The sequence below is a fragment of the Erythrolamprus reginae genome, chromosome 10 (genome assembly GCF_031021105.1).
Source record: "Erythrolamprus reginae isolate rEryReg1 chromosome 10, rEryReg1.hap1, whole genome shotgun sequence".
NCBI lineage: Eukaryota > Metazoa > Chordata > Lepidosauria > Squamata > Dipsadidae > Erythrolamprus > Erythrolamprus reginae.
This window is the reverse complement of record NC_091959.1, coordinates 43352454-43373033: the sequence shown is the minus strand read 5'-3', so window position 1 is coordinate 43373033 and position 20580 is coordinate 43352454. Positions and strand designations below refer to the sequence as shown.

General features: G+C 41.3%; 1 protein-coding gene across 2 annotated transcripts in view; it reads right to left on the bottom strand.

Moving 5' to 3' along the window:
* The window catches only part of NOS1 (nitric oxide synthase 1), a 113137-nt gene that overhangs the window by 10532 nt on the left and 82025 nt on the right, over positions 1 to 20580 (bottom strand). For both annotated transcript variants that reach the window (XM_070763077.1, XM_070763076.1), the window contains exons 16-22: positions 18595 to 18711; positions 17106 to 17280; positions 14775 to 14913; positions 13312 to 13390; positions 9442 to 9635; positions 6531 to 6700; positions 1144 to 1354 (exon numbers count right to left, since the gene is read on the bottom strand). In XM_070763077.1, the coding sequence (XP_070619178.1) occupies positions 1144 to 1354; positions 6531 to 6700; positions 9442 to 9635; positions 13312 to 13390; positions 14775 to 14913; positions 17106 to 17280; positions 18595 to 18711 (1085 nt within the window). The remainder of the gene's footprint in view (positions 1 to 1143; positions 1355 to 6530; positions 6701 to 9441; positions 9636 to 13311; positions 13391 to 14774; positions 14914 to 17105; positions 17281 to 18594; positions 18712 to 20580) is intronic.

The following is a 20580-nucleotide window of genomic DNA, read 5'->3' as shown; positions in this document are numbered from 1 at the left end:
CAGTATGTATCTCTCTCTCTCTCTCTCTCTCTATATATATATATATATATATATATATATATATATATATATATTATTATTATTATTATTATTATTATTATTATTACTATTATTAATTAGATTTGTATGCCGCCCCTCTCCGTAGACTCGAGGCGTCTCACAACAGTGATAAAAACAATACATGGTAACAAATCTAATAATTAAAATCTAAAATAACAGTTTTACATTACAAAGTCTAAAAAGAAAAGAAAAAGAAGAAAAAAAGAAAAGAAAAAAGAAATCTATCTGTCTGTCTGTCTGTCTGTCTGTCTGTCTATCTATCTATCTATCTATCTATCTATCTATCTATCTATCTATCTATCTATCTACCTATCAAGAGGCAACAGCCATTGCGATCTCCGGAACAGTTAAAACTACTAAAATTAACTAAGCAGTTGATTTAATGGGAATTTTAACTCTCTGGCGATGTTAGTAGAGGACTAACGAAAGCTTAGTTAATTTTAGTAGTTTTTAATAAATGTTAAACATTCTGGAGATCGCAATTACTATTGCGTCTTTATTTATAAATACAGCCGGAACTCGCACCCAATTTTCACTGAAAGATGTTGAAGGAAAATGTAGGGCGTCCTGCATAAGCCACGCCCACAATGTGGTAGTAAAAAGTTTGGTAGCCCTTCACTATACACACACACACGTATGAATGAAGAGGCAACAGCCATCGCAATCTCCGGAGCGTTTAAAATTTATTAAAAACTACTAAAATTACTAAGCTTCCGTTAGCCCTCTACTAACATCATCAGAGTATTGAAATCCCCATTGAAGACATAGTTGATGGTTATATAACTATTATATAAGATGAAGTGCAAGTGCCATCCACTCGTGTGAGTCGAAAGTCACAGGCACATGCTTGCCCATTTCACCTGTGGCTTGGTATCAAATAGGCCGTGGGAACGCCTTGTCTTAGTTTCTTTACCATAGGTTTCCGAACAGAAATAACCAGCTCTTTGTTTTGCAAATCAGTCCACCCTAGTGCATTGCTAAATTCATCTCTCCCAAGAAGTCTTATCATATTTGGTCAAAGCAGTTTTGTTCATTTGGGAGTGGAGATTGGCTGCTTTCCAGGCCACCGATAGTGTGGTTTACCTCTGGTGCTATAGGACACCACAGCTACTGTGAGGTGGACTTCATCCAGGTACATGTCTGGGGAGGAGCTGATGGAATAGTAACGGGGTTGAAGCAAAGGGAGCTGGGTGAGCAGGAGAGTAGAAGGCATCTGTACCGACGGGAATTCTTGCAGCACTTCTACCATGGTGGGATTTTTTGACCACTTCCATTCTTCATAATCTTGAAGACCCTGGGAGAAAGAAAGAAAGAAAAAAAAGAAGGAAAGAAGGAAGGAAGGAAAGGAAGGAAAGGAAGAAAGAAAGAAAGGAAGGAAGGAAGGAAAGGCAGGAAGGAAGGAAGGAAAGAAAGAAAGAAGGAAGAAAGAAAAAAAGAAAGAAAGGAAGGAAGGAAGGAAAATGGAAGGAAAGAAAGAAAGAAAGGAAGGAAGGGAGGGAGGGGGGAAAGAAAGAAAGAAAAAGAAAGAAAAAAGGAAGGAAGGAAGGAAGGAAAAAAGAAAGAAAGAAAGAAAAGAAAAGAAAAGAAAGAAGGAAGGAAAAAAGAAAGAAAGAAAAAAAGGAAGGAAAGGAAGGAAGAAAGGAAGAAAGAAAGAAGGGGAAAAGAAAGAAAGAAAGAAAAGAAAGGAAAGAAAGAAGTAAAAAAGAAAGAAAGAAAGAAAGAAAAGGAAGAAAGAAAGAAAACAAGGAGTTTAGCTCCAGGCAAACAAACAAACAAACAAACAAACAAACAAACAAACAAACAAACACACAACTTCCTTTGATGAATAGAATCCCTACAGCCAAGCTATATGGATCAGATTATTTCTCTGAACAAGATGTCCCCCAAAGGATCAACAAGAGACATATCCTGATGTGGACAAGGTGCAAGTACAACACTGGTATGCTACACCTGAAAGAAAAAAACCGCTTTATCCTGCTTTATCCTCCAAGAATCTGTCTAATCCTCTTTTTAAGCCACATCTTGGCTCTGTTCCCCCAATACAGACTGCCATTCGAGATATGAAATGGGAGCTTCCAAAGAATCAGGGACGCCCCCCCCCAAAAAAAAATATTTGAGCACCGAAGCATCAAAAGGATGAAAGAATGATTCTGTTTGTTGATCCTTCCATCTGGACAGGGGGCTTCATGTGATTACAACAAACAGCAACACAACTTGGGCTGGGCAATGAGGGATATTATGTCTGTAGGCAGTAATGGGCTACTGCCCCCAAGGTGGGATGGTATACAGTGGGGGGGAGCAAGTTTATGCACTATTTATTGAATCCTTAATAGGTTTTTTTTAATTGTCCTTCCTTCTCTAGTACCTTAGTATGATCCTTAATTACTTTTAAAATAGGAAATAAATAGTATGTTTTTAACTATAAACGCTTTAATCATTTTAATCATTATCTAGAACTGAACTTTTATAGCAATGAATGAAAATTGAGCTACTTGCCTAATCTCTTATCATACTGAACCTTGTGGGTTCGGCACAAAACCTTAAAACATTACTGTGCTCCTCAACGAATAATGCCGCCTATCATTTGTCCTTTTTATGGGTCTTCAAATAATGGGACCGGTTGGACGGTCCGCCCATGGGATTCCCTATTGGGATTCCCCACCTCCTTTCCAGCCTCCAGATCGGCTGAAAACACTGCCGCCGATCGCAAAAATGGTGCTCCGCTAAGTGCCGCCGCCCGGCTGTAACCTTCTGAAACAGCCGGGCGCTTCTCGGCAGCCTCCGGAACCTGAACCCGAACCCAAACTTCTGGGTTCGGCATTCGGGAGAATGCCGAGAAGCCCCCCGGCTGTTTCAGAAGGTGACAGCCGGGCGGCGACGCTTCTTGGCGGCCTCCCGAACCCGAACTCGAAAAGTTCAGGTTTGGGAGAATGCCGAGAAGCGCCATTTTGCGATCTGCGGTGGGTTCATAAGCCGAAAAATGTTTGTAAGAAGAGGCAAAAAATGTCCGAACCCCGGGTTCATATCATGAGGGGTTCGTATCACGAGGTACCACTGTACTTGAATACAAAAAAAAAAATTCTGCTGAAAAATTCATTGTGACTTTTTGACACAAAGCCTGCAGATTTTGTAATTGTGTCCAAACACCTGTTGCTCACATCCATGACATTAATTTACTCAAATGCATCTATTTGTATAATGGTTGTTTTGCAAATATCATTTGGACGATGATGTCATCACATGGGTGACATAGCCAGCCAGGCTACTTTCTAATTTATGAGCCTTCATAAAATGTCACCCCTTCTTATAATTAGTCCATTCAATCAAGAACGTAGAAAATGGATTCCTCCCACTAACCAAATTGGGTGAAGAAAAATTATCTCAGGAGGGATGATGGATGAGATGGTATAACCTTTTTTTTTTTTTTACCAAAGTGTCTACTCAGCTTAAATCAGGCCAGGCAAGACTGTATAATTATGCATAATTAATAATAATAATAGGGCTTAAAATTACAATGGGCACTTCTGAATGCTAATAAAAATAGTTATCAACGTGTAGGCTTACATGAAAACCAAATTTATAGCTATACGATCATACTATTAAAAAGAAATTTACTGTATTTTTCAGAGCATAAGGTGTGTCTTATACTCTGAATGTAGCTTCCCTCCCCGAAGCTTTTTTCCCCAGCCCAGATCTTCCCAGCTCTTAACTTGCAAGTTTTTTCATTGTTACTCTTTGTGAAGAATGTTTTCCAAGCCCTAAGTCTTTGCAGGGTTTTTTCCATTGCTCTACTTGCTTTGAATGTTTCTTTCCAGGTGCTAACAATGTTCCCAGCTCTTATTGGCTTGCAAGCTTTTTCATTGTTACTCTCTACAAAGAATGTTTTCCAAGCCCTAAGTCTTTGCAGGGTTTTTTCCATTGCTCTACTTGCTTTGAATGTTTCTTTCCAGGTGCTAACAATGTTTCCAGCTCTTATTGGCTTGCAAGCTCTTTCACTGTTACTCTCTACAAAGAATGTTTTCCAAGCCCTAAGTCTTTGCAGGGTTTTTTCCATTGCTCTACTTGCTTTGAATGTTTCTTTCCAGGTGCTAACAATGTTCCCAGCTCTTACTGGCTTGCAGGCTCTTTCATTGTTACTCTCTCCGAATAAGGTTTTTTTAAAGCCTTAACCAGTGGATAAAATAATGTGCTGGCTAAGGACGTTAGCCAGATGAATACCTGGTAAGCAGATTCTTTTTCCTATTTTCCTCCCCCAAAACTAATTATATTCCAGTGCATCTTAAACTCTGAAAATACGGTAAAAATACGGTAAGTGAAAATAGTTGAACAGAAATAAGCCTCGGTTTATGACAGTTCATTTAGTGACCATTCAAACTTACAGAGACACTGAAAAAAGTGACTTTTGATCGTCTTTCACACTTACGACCTTGTAGCATCTCCCATGGTCACGCGATCAAAATTTGGATGTTTGGCAGCTGACTCACACTTATGACTGTTGCTGTGTCCCAAGGTTACGTGATCCCCTTTTGTGACCTTCTGACAAGCAAAGCCAATGGGGATTCACTTAATGACTGTGTCACAAACTTGCCAAATGCAACGATTCACGTAACAATGGTGTTATTAACAAGTATCATTATTCCCTTAACAACTGTGGCAAAAAAAGTTGCAAAACAGGAGAAATCTCACCGAACAAATGTTTCACTTAGGAACATACATTTTGGGCTCAATTACAATTGTAACTCAAGGACTACCGGTATTCCCAAGGAAAATTATTTAAAACAAAATAAAGAAAAAAAGACAGAAGGTCATCTCCCCCCCCATGAACAAAACAAATAAAACAAAAAAGAATAAAACAAAAAATAAGAAGAACACAGAAAGACACCTAAATTAATGGAGATTTTCCTTTTTTTATTGCTAGTTAACATTTGACTTTATTGTAATTGTATCCTATTTTTATTGTTGTAAGCTGCCCTCAGTCCCACAGGATTGGGTGGCATATAAATCCAATATATGAAATGAAATTAGATCCATAAAAGAAAATGATCTCATTGAATGAAAAAAGCAAAAAAAAAAAACCAACCCACAAAACCCGCCCATTAAAATTATTTAACTGTCTACAATTTCTTCCTCGTGGTTTCACTTTTCAACAGTGTATTAAATCTAGAACAAAGTTCTAGAACAGAGTTTCTCCACCTTCCCCCCCTCATAGATGTGTGGACATTGGCTCCCAGAATTATCGAGCCAGCCTTGAAGTCCAATACGTCTAAATGTAGCCAATGTGGGAAGACATGGTAAATATGGAATGTCCAAGCTTGATCACTGTAAGATTTGTGGACTTCAACTTTTAAAAATGCTGGCTGGGGAATTCTGGGAGTTGAAGTCCACAAGTCGGATACCCCTTGTGCTAAATCAGAGGTCTTCAAACTTGGCAACTTTAAGACTTGTGGACTTCAACTCCCAGAGTTCTCCAGCCAACTATGCTGGAGGCTGAATTCTGGGAGTTGAAGTCCACAAGTCTTAAAGTTGCCAAGTTTGAAGATCTCTGAATTAGCACAAAGGGTATCCAACTTTGGCCGCTAAGACTTGTGGACTTCAACTTTTAAAATGTTGGCTGGGGAATTCTGGGAGTTGAAGTCCACAAGTCTTAAAGTTGCCAAGTTTGGGGATCCCGTTGCTAAATGATCACCCAGATGCTCTGGACCAGCGGTCCCCAAACTACGGCCCGTGGGCTGGATGCGGCCCGCTGAGGTCTTTTAACCGGCCTGTGGCAGCACACGAGATTTTACCGATCGATATAATAAGAGGGAGAAATAGAGAGGGAGAGAGAAATGAAGAGGAGAGCTCAAAAGGGAGAAATAGAGAGAGGGGGAGAGAGAGAAAGTGTGAGAGATACAAAGAGAGAGAGTTAGAAAGAGAGTGAGTGAGAGAAAGAGAGAAGACAGAGAGAAAGAAAGAGAAAGAGGGAGAGATAGAGAGTTAGAGAGAAAGGAAGAGGGAAAGATGGAGAGAGAGAGAGAGAGAAAAAGAGAAAAATGAGAAAATGATGGAGGGAAGGAACGAGGGAGAGGAAAATGAAACAAATGAGAGAAAAGGAAGAGGGAAGAGAGAAGTGGAGAGGAAAGAGGGAGGGAAGGAAGGAAGGAGAAATGGAGTTTGTTGATTTAAGTTTAAATTTACTTGTTAATAAAGAAGTATAAATTACTTAATTATTTAATTATTAATTACTTAATTACTTATTACTTCTTCTTTATTTTAAATATTGTATTTGTTCCCATTTTGTTTTTTACTTTAAATAAGGTATGTGTAGTGTGCATAGGGATTTGTTCATAGGTTTTTTGTATAATCCGGCCCTCCAACAGTCTGAGGGACAGTGAACTGGCCCCCTGTGTAAAAAGTTTGAAGACTCCTGCTCTGGACATTGTGGAAGAAAGGTAGATAATCGAAGTCTTCCATCTTCACCCCTTTCTTACCATGCTAAGAACTTGTAGGCGCTTCTTCTCCTTCTCATCGGTGGCCAGTAAGGCAAATTGCTGCAGGAGAATGGGTGTGGGAGGGGTAGTGATGTCCAGGTAATATTTGAATGCCTGGAATATGGTACAAGGAGGAATACGGTCCTCGTCGGTCCAGTTGCTGATGGTACCTGAAGATTCAAAACCCACATCAGAAGTTCATGTTAGGGAAAAACCAATTCAAAAACTATATCGATACTTGTTGAACCATGAAATGGAAAATGACCAAGTAAAAGAGAATATGATAAAATGGGGACAGAACTTTGGAAACAGTGTCAATTTAGATGAATGGCAACAGATATGGGATAGAAATCAAAAGTTGACGTTAGCCACATCGTATAAAGAAAATTGGTTCAAAATGTTTTACAGGTGCCATGTGACACCTGTCCAACTAGCTAAAATAGACAAAAAGTTTAAATCCAAATGTTGGAAGTGTAAAATAGAATTTGGCTCTTATTTGTTTCAACTCCTACCCTCAAAACGTCGCTACAGAGCACTGCACACCAAGACAACTAGACACAAGAACAGTTTTTTTCCGAACGCCATCACTCTACTAAACAAATAATTCCCTCAACACCGTCAGACTTTCTACTAAATCTGCACTTCTATTTCTACTAGTTTTTCTCATCATTCCTTTCACCCATTTCATCCCATGTTGACTGTATGACTGTAACTTGTTGCTTATATCCTAAGATTTTTATTAATATTGCTTCTTCATTGCTTATTTGACCCCTATGACAATCATTAAGTGTTGTACCACATGATTCTTGACAAATGTATATTTTATTTTATGTACGCTGAGAGCATCTGCACCAAGACAAATTCCTTGTGTGTCCAATCACACTTGGCCAATAAAAATTCTATTCTATTCTATTCTATTACCATTTATGGTGGAGGTGTGAGAAAGCAAAGATTTTCTGGGAAAAAATTAAAAGCTGGTTGAAGGAAATCCTAGGGACCCCAGAACTCTTTTTATTGGGAATACTACGCCAAAAATATGAAAAAAGTCAGACATATTTGATTCTGCACATAACAACTGTGGCAAGATTAACATTTGCACAATATTGGAAAAATGAAAATGTGCCAACAGAGGAAAATATAAAATAATAGCTTGTGCAGAGATGGACAAACACTGGAAAGAAAAAATAAAGAAGAATTGGAATATTATAAATCTTGGGGCATGTTCTATTGCTGGCTGGAAAAAAAGGACAAAGTAACAAATGTACATTTAGTCATAACAATAGTACCGTGTTTCCCCGAAAATAAGACACTGTCTTATATTAATTTTTGCTCCATAAGTTGTGCTACGTCTTATTTTCGGGGGGTGCCTTATATTTCTCAAATAAGACAAATTCACAGGCAGAAAAGCTGACACCCCCAAAGAAAGTATACCGTATGGTACACTGATTACGGTACGGTACCTGTCAGTATGGCACCCCCACACACAAACGACGGCACTTATATGGTACAACAGTGTACTCCCGCTATTGCAGCTTCCGGCCACCAGAGGAGCTACAGTCTACGCACTGTAGTGGAGACTGTAATGGCGGTGAGACAGCAGCAGACTGTGTCTGCTGTACTGGACGATACAAAGCGATGGAAGGGGCCAGCAGGGGACGCCACATTATTACAGTACCGCTATGAACAGCTTTGAATGGTACCGTATGTTTTTCCACCGTACCGTATGTAAACTTGACTACGCCTTATTTTCGGGGAGTGCCTTGTATTAGCAAATTCTGCAAAACCTCTGACATGCCTTACTTTAGGGGTACGTCTTATTTTCGGGGAAACAGGGTAGCAGGAATGGAAAAGTCAAAAGAGAGATACTTCTTGGTGATAAATGGGCTAATGGGAGAATAGATATAGGAGTAGATATATAAAATAAGAAGCTACCACAACAAACTCCCACTCTGATAATAATTGGGCAATCTTATTACTATTATCCTTCAATTTCTCTTTTTGGAATGGTAGATGATACAAAATGTAAGACAAGTTCATTCCAATGTTAGCAAAACCTGAGACAAATCTTCCAAGTGGATGGTTATTTATTTTTGAAAGGCTTTTATTCTTTTTTTTAAAAAGTATTCTTTCATTGTGTTCATTTTTTTACTTGTTAAACATGTTGTGGTTAGCTCTGGCCCAGCTCCTGCCCCAAGGACTGTGGATGTGGGGGAGACATCCACATGCTGCAGGCCTGTTTTGCCCCCGGTGGAATCTGATGATGAAGGCTACTCTGACCAAGAAGACATGAGTGACAGGGAGGAGGAGAGTGGGGCAGACAGCTCAGAAGGAGATGAATTATCTAGCTCCTCCTTGGATTCAGAACAAGAGTTAATGATACAGCCACGCATGCGGAGAGCGATGCATAGGCAATAACAACTGAGAGATTATTATCAAAGAAAATGAGGCCACCTGTGGTTGGGTGGGGCTGTGGTCATTAGTGAGGCTGCTATAAATAGCAGCCTGTGGGTTTGGCCATTGTGGAGGATTATCTGATCGTTATGTTTCGTGCCTGCTTTGCTGCCTTTGACCTTTTGTGTGCTGATTTCCCCCCGCTTTGAAACTCAACCAGAGCAAAGTGTGTTTCACTTTGTGAAAGAAGAAGGACTGTGAATTGCCTCACAGCTGCAAGCTAAGTATCACAGAACTGATAAGGGACTTGTACCAATTACAAGTTTGTTTGGAGATGAGTGCTCTTGGCTGTCCCAAAAGAGGGCTTGGTTTAAGTGAATTTTCATTATAAAGAACATTGTTTTGAATTTTCAAACGTGTGTGTGTCTGAAATTTGTACCTGTGAATTTTTGGGAGGATTCTACCAGAGAGCCTGACAGAACAAAACAAAAGCAAAAATAATGACCCGAGGATTTCCCACCTAAAGCCGTAGTTCTCTCTTCCAGAAGTTCGACTTTTACTAGCTGGTTGGTAGGTGGGGCGTCCTCTAGTCTTTCAATCAAGGTGTTGACCAAATCTTCATGGTTTCCTGGAAATACTCCGAGGTGGTCTCCAGGCTGGTAACGCAACCCCTGCTGCCCATTCGTGTGAAGCCGCAAGAAAATGGTGGAACGGCTAAAAAGAAGGAAAGTTTCGAGAACACATTGTTAGTCTTCAAAACCAAGACACACTGAAAACGCACACAGAATAAAATGTTCTACAGGTAGCACCTATTGCCAGAAAGACTTGCAAAAATGTTCCCAAAAACCTCTCCAATATGTTGGAAGTGTAAAAAAGAAAGAGCCACGTTCTACCACCGATGGTGGACATGCACACAGGCAAAAAAGTTTTGGAATAAAATAACAAATTGGTTAAAAGAAATAGCAAATCAAGAAATCGAAAAAAACCCCAGAATTATATTTATTGGGTATTTTTAATTAAAAAAATAGAAAAAGAAGTAAGATACCTAGTTATACATATACTAACAGCTGCCAGAATAGTATATGCCCAACAGTGGAAAACAGATAAAATACCGGAAGAAAACATAATAATTAAAAAAATACTAGACTGTGCGGAGATGGACAGGCTATCCAAAAGATTAGAGGGAAAAGAAGAATCAGATTACTATAAAACATGGGCAAAATTTTATGATTGGCTAAAAGAAATAAATAAATAAAAATTTATGCAAAGCAACACGTCAAATAAAAGAATTCAAAAATTAATATTATGTAAAAGAAGTGTAATTCTCTGATCAAATATCCCCCCCCCAAAAAAGTGGGGAAACTTTCATTTCCCAAATGTTGTATATATATGTTTTTATGTATGTTTTTTTCCTTTGTCTTGTATGTCACATTTGTAAAATTAAACAAGAAAAAAAAAGTAAAGAAAAGTAAAAGCACACAGAATAAAAGAGTTGGAAGGGATCTAGTAGGTCGTCTAACCCACTAAATCAGTGAGATTACATTTATTTTTATTTTTTATTCATTTATTTATGAATTTGTCAAAAAATTATAGAATGGTAATTTGTACATAAAATATTAGATTAATGATAAAAAGTAATAGAACAGTAGGACAGAGACGGTAGGCACAATGGTGCGCTTATGCACGCCTCTTACAGACCTCTTAGAAAGGGGGAGAGGTCAATCGTAGGTAGTCTAAGGTTAAAGGCTTTTGGGGTTAGGAGTAGAAACCACAGAGTCAGATAGTGCATTCCAGGTGTTGATGACTCTGTTGCCGAAGTCGTGTTTTTTGCAGTCTAGTTTGGAGCGGTTGACATTATTTGCAGTCTAGTTTGGAGCAGTTGACATTGAATTTAAATCTATTTCGTGCTTATGTGTTTTATTTATTTATTGGATTTGTATGCCGCCCCTCTCCGGAGACTCGGGCCGGCTAACAGCAACAATAAAAACAGTGTACAATAGTAATTCAATACTAAAAACGATTAAAAACCCATTAATATAAAAACCAAACATACACACATACATACCATGCATAGAATTGTAAAGGCCTAGGGGGAAAGAGGATCTCAACTCCCCCATGCCTGATGGCAGAGGTGGGTTTTAAGTAGTTTACGAAAGGCAAGGAGAGTGGGGGCAATTCTAATCTTTGGGGGGAGTTGGTTCCAGAGGGTCGGGGCCACCACAGAGAAGGCTCTTCCCCTGGGTCCCGCCAAACAACATTGTTTAGTTGACGGGACCCGGAGAAGATCCAATCTGTGGGACCTAACTGGTCGCTGGGATTCGTGCAGCAGAAGGCGGTCCCTGAGATAATCTGGTCCGGTGCCATGAAGGGCTTTATAGGTCATAACCAACACTTTGAATTGTGACCGGAAACTGATCGGCAACCAATGCAGACTGCGGAGTGTTGGTGTAACATGGGCATATTTGGGGAAGACCATGATTGCTCTCGCAGCTGCATTCTTATTATTGTGGTTGAAGGTGAAGTAGTCGCTAAAAGGAAGGACACATTGGTATATGATTTTGTGAAGTTAGAACGGAGACATATAGGAACCCACATTGCATATCTGACATCCACATACATTAAATTTACAGAGTTGGAAGGGACATTGTGAGTCCTCTACTGCAACCCCCCACCCAAGCAGGAGACCCTACATAGAAACATAGAAGACTGACGGCAGAAAAAGACCTCATGATCCGTCTAGTCTGCCCTTATACTATTTTCTGTATTTTATCTTAGGATGGATATATGTTTATCGCAGGCATGTTTAAATTCAATTATTGTGGATTTATTAACCACATCTGCTGGAAGTTTGTTCCAAGGATCTACTACTCTTTCAGTAAAATAATATTTTCTCATGTTGCTTTTGATCTTTCCCCTAACTAACTTCAGATTGTGTCCCCTTGTTCTTGTGTTCACTTTCCCCCCCTTTTCCTTCTGTCCTCCAAACTATACAGATGGAGTTCATGAAGTCTTTCCTGATACGTTTTATGCTTAAGACCTTCCACCATTCTTGTAGCCCGTCTTTGGACCCGTTCAATTTTGTCAATCTCTTTTTGTAGGTGAGGTCTCCAGAACTGAACACAGTCTTCCAAATGTGGTCTCACCAGCGCTCTATATAGCGGGATCATAATCTCCCTCTTCCTGCTTGTTATACCTCTAGCTATGCAGCCAAGCATCCTACTTGCTTTCCCTACCGCCCGACTGCACTGTTCACCCATTTTGAGACTGTCAGAAATCATGACCCCTAAATCCTTCTCTTCTGACATTTCTGACGGGTTGCACCGGGGTGGCTGAGTGGTTAAGGTGCAGCACTGCAGACTACTTCAGCTAAATGCTAGCTGCAGTTCAGCAGTTCAAATCTCACCATCGGCTAAAGATTGACTCAGCCTTCCGTCCTTCCGAGGCGGGTCAAATGGGGTCTCAGATTGTTGGGGTCAAGAGGCTGATTCCGTAAACCACTTAGAAAGGGCAGTAAAATCACTATGAAGCGGTATATAAGTCTAAATGCTATTGCTATTGCTTGAGCCAGGCTTATGTCTAATGATGGCTAAGCATTACCTTCCTATTGAGAGGTAAAGGCATCACTGAAGACTCATTCTGTGGAAATAATAATGACATGGGCTATGGTTTCGTGTCCTATTGGCGAGGCTGCAATTTGCAATTTTAGCAGAAGGAGGAAAGTCACAGTGTAGAAGTCCTTGCAAAGCTCTTTATATTCCCTCCCTACCTCCCTCTCTCTCTTCTGGAGTACAGTGATACCTCGTCTTACAAACCCCTTGTCATACAAACTTTTCAAGATAGAAACCCGGGGTTTAAGATTTTTTTGCCTCTTCTTCCAAACTATTTTCACCTTACAAACCCAAGCCGCCGCCACTGGGGTGGCCCGCCTCCGGACTTCTGTTGCCAGCGAAGTGCCCGTTTTTGCACTGCTGGGATTCCCCTGAGGCTCCCCTCCATGGGAAACCCCACCTCTGGACTTCTGTGTTTTTGCAATGCTGCAGGGGAATTCCAGCAGCGCAAAAACGGGCACTTTGTTGGCAATGGAAGTCCGGAGGTGGGGTTTCCCAGTGAGGGGAGCCTCAGAGAAATCACAGCATCACAAAAACACGGAAGTCCGGAGGTGGGGTTTCCCATGGAGGGGAGCCTCAGGGAAATCCCAGCAGTGCAAAAACAGGCGTTCGGCTGGCAAAAGGGGTGAGTTATGGGCTTGCACACATTAATCGCTTTTCCATTGATTCCTATGGGAAACATTGTTTCGTCTTACAAACTTTTCACCTTACAAACCTCATCCCGGAACCAATTAAGTTCGTAAGACGAGGTATCACTGTAGATCATTTTCTACCATTCCTACCTGGATTTGGGGCTCTGGAGATTCTGACGGGCTATCAGCCGAGCGGCGTAAACTCTTTTTTTGTGGATGCTGTATAAACCTGGGAGAGAAAGGGAAATCGTAAGCAAGGAGATTGCCAAAGGCTTCCAGAAGTGAAGACACCTCTGATACAAAGACGAGGTCAGCAAATGGCACAAAAACAAAGCTATAGAGCACTGCACACCAAGACAATTAGACACAAGAACAGGTTTTCCCCAAACACCATCACTCTGCTAAACAAATAATTCCCTCAACACTGTCAAACTATTTACTAAGTCTGCACTACTATTACTACTAATTTTTTCTTATAATTCCTATCACCCATCTCTGCCCACTTATAACTCTATGACTGTAACCTATTGCTTGTACCCTTAATATTTTTATTGATATTTATTTATTAATAATTTATTATTAATAATATTAATAATAGAGAGCCAGGGTGGCACAGCAGGTAGAGTGCGGTACTGCAGTCCACTGAAGCTGACTGTAGATCTGTAGGTCAGTGGTTCAAATCTCATCAACGGCTCAAAGTTGACTCAGCCTTCCATCCTTCCGAGGTGGGTAAAATGAGGACCTGGATTGTGGGGGTAAAATATGCTGGCTCTGTTAAAAAGTGCTATTGCTAACATGTTGTAAGCCGCCCTGAGTCTAAGGAGAAGGGTGACATAAAAATCGAATAGATAGACAGACAGATAGATAGATAGATAGATAGATAGATAGATAGATAGATAGATAGATTGATAGATTGATAGAGAGATAGAGAGATAGGTTGATAGATAGATAGATAGATTGATAGAGAGAGAGAGAGAGAGATAGGTAGATAGATAGATAGATATAGATAGATAGGTAGGTAGGTAGATAGATAGATAGATTGATAGATTGATAGATAGATAGATGGAGAGATAGATAGATAGATAGATAGATAGATTGATAGAGAGAGAGAGAGAGATAGGTAGATAAATAGATAGATAGATATAGATAGGTAGGTAGGTAGGTAGGTAGGTAGGTAGATAGATAGATAGATAGATAGATTGATAGATAGATAGATAGATAGAGAGAGAGAGAGATAGATTGATAGATTGATAGATTGATAGATAGATAGAGAGAGAGAGACAGAGAGAGAGATAGTTTCCTGATTACTTATTTGACCCCTATGACAATCATTGTGTTGTACCTCATGATTCTTGACAAAGGTATCTTTTTCTTTTATGTACACTGAGAGCCTACGCACCAAAGACAAATTCCTTGTGTGTCCATTCACATTTGGCCAATAAAGAGTTCAATTCTATTCTATTCATGCGGTCAGAGTTGAAAAAGCTTCTTGCATGGGAAACGAAATGTCTTCAAGGAAGAACCAGAAAGTTCAGTGCCCTCTTTGGGACAACCCATGACCTGGATGACTGGGAATCTCCATAGACACCTGGAAGAGAGCATCTTTAGAGTACCTTGGGTCAGCTCTGGTGCCTCGGCCACGTAGGTCAGCCGGAACTTGCTTCTCTTCCAGCTGCGGTCGTTGCTGATGAGAGAGTTGTTGGCCTTTTCGATGTTGACGTCGTCTCCCACACAGAACACATCACAGGCTGCCTGCAAAACACACCAAGCGCTCAAGGAAAGGCCAGAGAAGGGGGAGGAAACATAGAAACATAGAAGACTGACAGCAGAAAAAGACCTCATGGTCCATCTAGTCTGCCCTTATACTATTTCCTGTATTTTATCTTACAATGGATATATGTTTATCCCAGGCATGTTTAAATTCAGTTACTGTGGATTTACCAACCACATCTGCTGGAAGTTTGTTCCAAGGATCTACTACTCTTTCAGTGAAATAATATTTTCTCACATTGCTTTTGATCTTTCCCCCAACTAACTTCAGATTGTGTCCCCTTGTTCTTGTGTTGTCCTATTAATAAACACTTCCCCCCTGAACCTTATTTAACCCTTTAACATATTTAAATGTTTCGATCATGTCCCCCCTTTTCCTTCTGTCCTCCAGACTATACAGATGGAGTTCATTAAGTCTTTCCTGATACGTTTTATGCTTAAGACCTTCCACCATTGTTGTAGCCCGTCTTTGGACACGTTCAATTTTGTCAATATCTTTTTGCAGGTGAGGTCTCCAGAACTGAACACAGTATTCCAAATGTGGTCTCACCAGCGCTCTATACAAGGGGATCAAAATCTCCCTCTTCCTGCTTGTTATACCTCTAGCTATGCAGCCAAGCATCCTACTTGCTTTTCCTACACACTGCTCACCCATTTTGAGACTGTCAGAAATCACTACCCCTAAATCCTTCTCTTCTGAAGTTTTTGCTAACACAGAACTGCCAATGCAATACTCAGAATGAGGATTCCTTTTCCCCAAGTGCATTATTTTACATTTGGAAACATTAAACTGCAGTTTCCATTGCTTTGACCATTTATCTAGTAAAGCTAAATCATTTACCATATTACAGACGCCTCCAGGAATATCAACCCTATTGCACATTTTAGAGTCATCGGCAAATAGGCAAACCTTCCCTATCTTATCTTATGTATCTTATGAGGAAATCCCTCCCCTCTTAAACAGGGTGGAGAGGTGAGACTTAAGGTGGTACCTACACAGCGCAAACAGAGTTGAAGACTAAGGTTGTCCCCTCACCCAACACCCGTAATGGAGCCTGACCATTAGTTGTGATGGTTACAAAGAGGACCGTCATGAGACCCGATCCAATTTTATGACCGTTTTGTGGCAGTCACTGTGGTCCTAAGGCAAACATTGTAATTGTTCAGCGAGCCCATTGTTTGCTCTGGGTGTTTTTGCTGAAAACATGGAGGTATACACCAGGTTTGGGCAAATAGGTCATGGTCAGGTGACCATGAGTTGTAAGTAACTTACAAGCAGTGATGGGCTCCTACGGGAATGGTCAGGAACGCAGTTCCGGTAGCAAAATTTGGAGCTCCACCCCAGAGCACCCAATTTGCACTGAAAGATGTTGAAACAAAATTCGGCCGAACCCGAACTGAACCCGAACTCGAACCCGAACGGGGAATCCCTCCCACAAAGAGATTCCGGGGGCGGAGCTTTGACGTCACCGGCACATTGCTAAGGACGCCAAGGTGATCACATGTTTATTTTTACGTGAAAGGACCGCCCTTTTCTTGCAGCGCCACTGCGGTGTCCTTTTTCGTAAAAATAACAATGTTTATTTTTATGTGAAGACCTCCCTTTGAAGGAGCTGGGGAATCCCTCCCACGAACAGATTCTGGGGGCGGAGCTTTGACGTCACTGGCAGGTTGCTAAGGACGCCAAGGTGATCACTTCCTGGATTCCATGGAATCCAGGAAGTGATCACCTTGGCGTCCTTAGCAACCTGCCGGTGACATCAAAGCTCCGAACGCCGAACACGACCCCGAACTTTGCCCAAAGTTTGAAAAAATTTCGGGTTCGTGTTCGGCATACCGAACACCGAAAAATTTGGTACAGACCTGAATTGTGCGGGTTCGGTTCGCCCATCACTATTGGTAGCCCATCACTGCTTACAAGTGAGCCATCATAAATCTGGAACCTCTCTAAGCAACCAGTCGTACATTTGAAACTACTCATAGGTCGTAGCTCTTGTTTGTTGTCACTTTCAAAGGGATTTCCCCATCAATCTGTTTTCTTGGGTTGGGTTGATTTTTTTTTTCAATAGCAAGAGACAGACTTAAATTTCAGGAAACAGATTCCTGATGGAGGTTATCATTCTGGATGTAACGACGAGAGCTATTGAAAGACCAGGTCCAAACATGAAGGTTACCTTGAAGACTTTCTTGGCCCACGTTCTGAAGGATTCCTCCTGACCGCACAGTTCATCTCCCTCGCCCATCCGCAGGATACGTTCTCCCCCCAGCTCTTGCAGGAGGGTGTCCACAGCACGGGCGAAGGCGCAGAAGTGAGGGTAAGCGCGGGAACCCAGCCCAAAGGCAGAGAACCTGCAAGGAATTAAGCCAGGGCACAAGTGACCACACAAACTTCTGGCATCCAAGCAGAGTCGACATGGAGCTAAGGAAGGACGCAGTTTGCTCCTGCAGTCAAAATCTATTGTTCTGCCGGGCTCTATGGTATGAGCCTCCCAAAAATTCAAGAGTAAAAATTTCAGAAACACACACACTTGAAAGTTCAAAAACAATGTTCTTTATCACAAAATTCAAAAGAAACAAAGCACCCTTTTTGTATTGCAGAGAGCACTCGTCCCAAAACAACCTTGTAGTCTGTACAATCCCCTTAATCAGTCCGTAAGTACTTAGCTAGCAGCTGTGAAGAAACGTCACAGCCCTCCTTCTTCCACCAAATGAAACACACACACTTTGCTCTGCTTTGGTTTCAAAGTCGTGAAAAATCAACAAAGTCCTGAAACAGCAAGGCACGGTCCTGAAGAACTACGATCAGATAATCTGCACACTGCTCCGCTCGCACGCTGCCAGTTGGAGGCTCGTGTTTTGCCCTCCCCAGGCTCCAAAGGCTTCCCTGGAGCCAGGGAGGGCAAAAAAGCTCTCCCCAACCCCGGAGGCTCTCTGAAAGCAAAAAGTGCTCTCCCAGAGCCTCTGTGCAAGCCAAAAACCAGCTGGCCGGTACACATGCACATTGGAGCTGAGCTAGGGCAACGGCTCGAGTGCCAGCAGATGTAGCTCCATGTGCCACCTGTGGCACCCGTGCCATAAGTTCACCATCACTGCTATAGGGGCTAGGGTGGAATTCAATTCAATTCATTAGATTTGTTTGCCGCCCCTCTCCGAAGAGTCGGGGCTGCTCACAACAGTAATAAAAGCAGTATAACAATGGAACAAATCTAAGAATAAAATATATAAAAACCTCAACAATTAAAAACCATACAGCACATACACATCAAACATGAAATATAATAAGCCTGGGGGAGATGTCTTAGTTCCCCCATGCCTGGCGATATAGGTGGGTCTTAAGTAACTTGCGAAAGACAAGGAGGGTGGGGGCCGTTCTAATCTCCAGGGGAAGTTGATTCCAGGGGGCCGGGGCCGCCACAGAGAAGGCTCTTCCCCTGGGGCCCGCCAAATGACATTGTTTAGTCGACGGGACCTGGAGAAGGCCAACTCTGTGGGACCTTATCGGCAACAAGCCCAGTAAGCTGGCAATGGATAATGCATTTCTACAGAAATTACAAGGAGATACGAAAGGGCTGATCTAAGACAAATCACATGAACATCTCAAAGGGCCTCTTTTCCTTTATCCCAGGCTGGGTTTCTGCAGCCACTTGTAGCTTCCCTGCTCACCTGACGTTGGCTAGAGGACCAGCGCTCTCAAAATTATCCCTGGCTTCGGGTCCATCGGTAGAAGATTTCTGGGCATCCGAGTATGAGGAGACGCTGTTGAAGCGCACTTTGTAGCTTCTGCAAACAGGGCGGACAATTAAAGAAACTAGGGAGGGAAGGAGAGTCAACTTTATGCTATCCTTTGTTGAGTGTATTCCAAATATTAATTCCCCTGTTAAGGTCCAAAAATATTTTTAAAATGTACGAAAGGTATAAGAGCCGTAATTTCAGTGCGGCTTATACTCTGAATGTAGCTCCCCCCCTCCAGCCTTAGCTAGCTGCTAACAATCTTCCCAGCTCTTATCTTGCAGGCTCTTTCGTTGTTTCTCTCTGCGAAGAATATTTTCCAAACCCAAAGACCTTGCAGGGTTTTTTTAATTGCTCTACCTTGCTCCGAGTAAGTTTCTTTCCAACCCTAACCAGATGCTAACAATGTTCCCAGCTTTTACCAGCTTGCAAGCTCTTTCGTTGTTACTCTCTGTGAAGAATGTTTTCCAAGCCCTAAGTCTTTGCAGGGTTTTTTTTCATTGCTCTACTTGCTCCGAATGTTTCTTTCCAAGTGCTAATGATGTTCCCAGCTCTTACTGGCTTGCAAGCTCTTTCACTGTTACTCTCTGTGAAGAATGTTTTCCAAGCCCTAAGTCTTTGCAGGTTTTTTTTTCATTGCTCTACTTGCTCCGAATGTTTCTTTCCAAGTGCTAATGATGTTCCCAGCTCTTACTGGCTTGCAAGCTCTTTCACTGTTACTCTCTGTGAAGAATGTTTTCCAAGCCCTAAGTCTTTGCAGGGTTTTTTTTTCATTGCTCTACTTGCTCCGAATGTTTCTTTCCAAGTGCTAATGATGTTCCCAGCTCTTACTGGCTTGCAAGCTCTTTCACTGTTACTCTCTGTGAAGAATGTTTTCCAAGCCCTAAGTCTTTGCAGGGTTTTTTTTCATTGCTCTACTTGCTCCGAATGTTTCTTTCCAAGTGCTAATGATGTTCCCAGCTCTTACTGGCTTGCAAGCTCTTTCACTGTTACTCTCTGTGAAGAATGTTTTCCAAGCCCTAAGCCTTTGCAGGGTTTTTTTTCATTGCTCTACTTGCTCAGAATGTTTCTTTCCAAGTGCTAATGATGTTCCCAGCTCTTACTGGCTTGCAAGCCCTTTCATTGTTACTCTCTCCGAATAAGGTTTTTTTAAAAAGCCCTAACCAGGGGATAAAATAATGTGTGGAAACTGACCAGTCGAAGGACACTAGCCAGATGAATACCTGGTAGGCAGATAATTTTCCCTATTTCCCTCCCCAAAAACTAAGGTGCGTCTTATACTCTGAGAAATATGGTATGTGTAAGAATGTTTTGATGTTCCTTTCTATCCTCTCCAAATTCATGAGGCCCATAAAAACAACCAAAGATAAAATAATCCTAATCATAGGAACATAGAAACATAGAAGACTGACAGCAGAAAAAGACCTCATGATCCATCTAGTCTGCCCTTATACTATTTTCTGTATTTTATCTTAGGATGGATATATGTTTATCCCAGGCATGTTTAAATTCAGATACTGTGGATTTATCTACCACGTCTGCTGGAAGTTGGTTCCAAGGATCTACTACTCTTTCAGTAAAATAATATTTTCTCATGTTGCTTTTGATCTTTCCCCCAACTAACCTCAGATTGTGCCCCCTTGTTCTTGTGTTCACTTTCCTATTAAAAACACTTCCCTCCTGGACCTTATTTAACCCTTTAACATATTTAAATGTTTCGGTCATGTCCCCCCTTTTCCTTCTGTCCTCCAGACTATACAGATTGAGTTCATGAAGTCTTTCCTGATACGTTTTATGCTTAAGACCTTCCACCATTCTTGTAGCCCGTCTTTGGACCCGTTCAATTTGACCCATCTCTTTTTGTAAGTGAGGTCTCCAGAACTAGACACAGCATTCCAAATGTGGTTCCAAATGTAATCC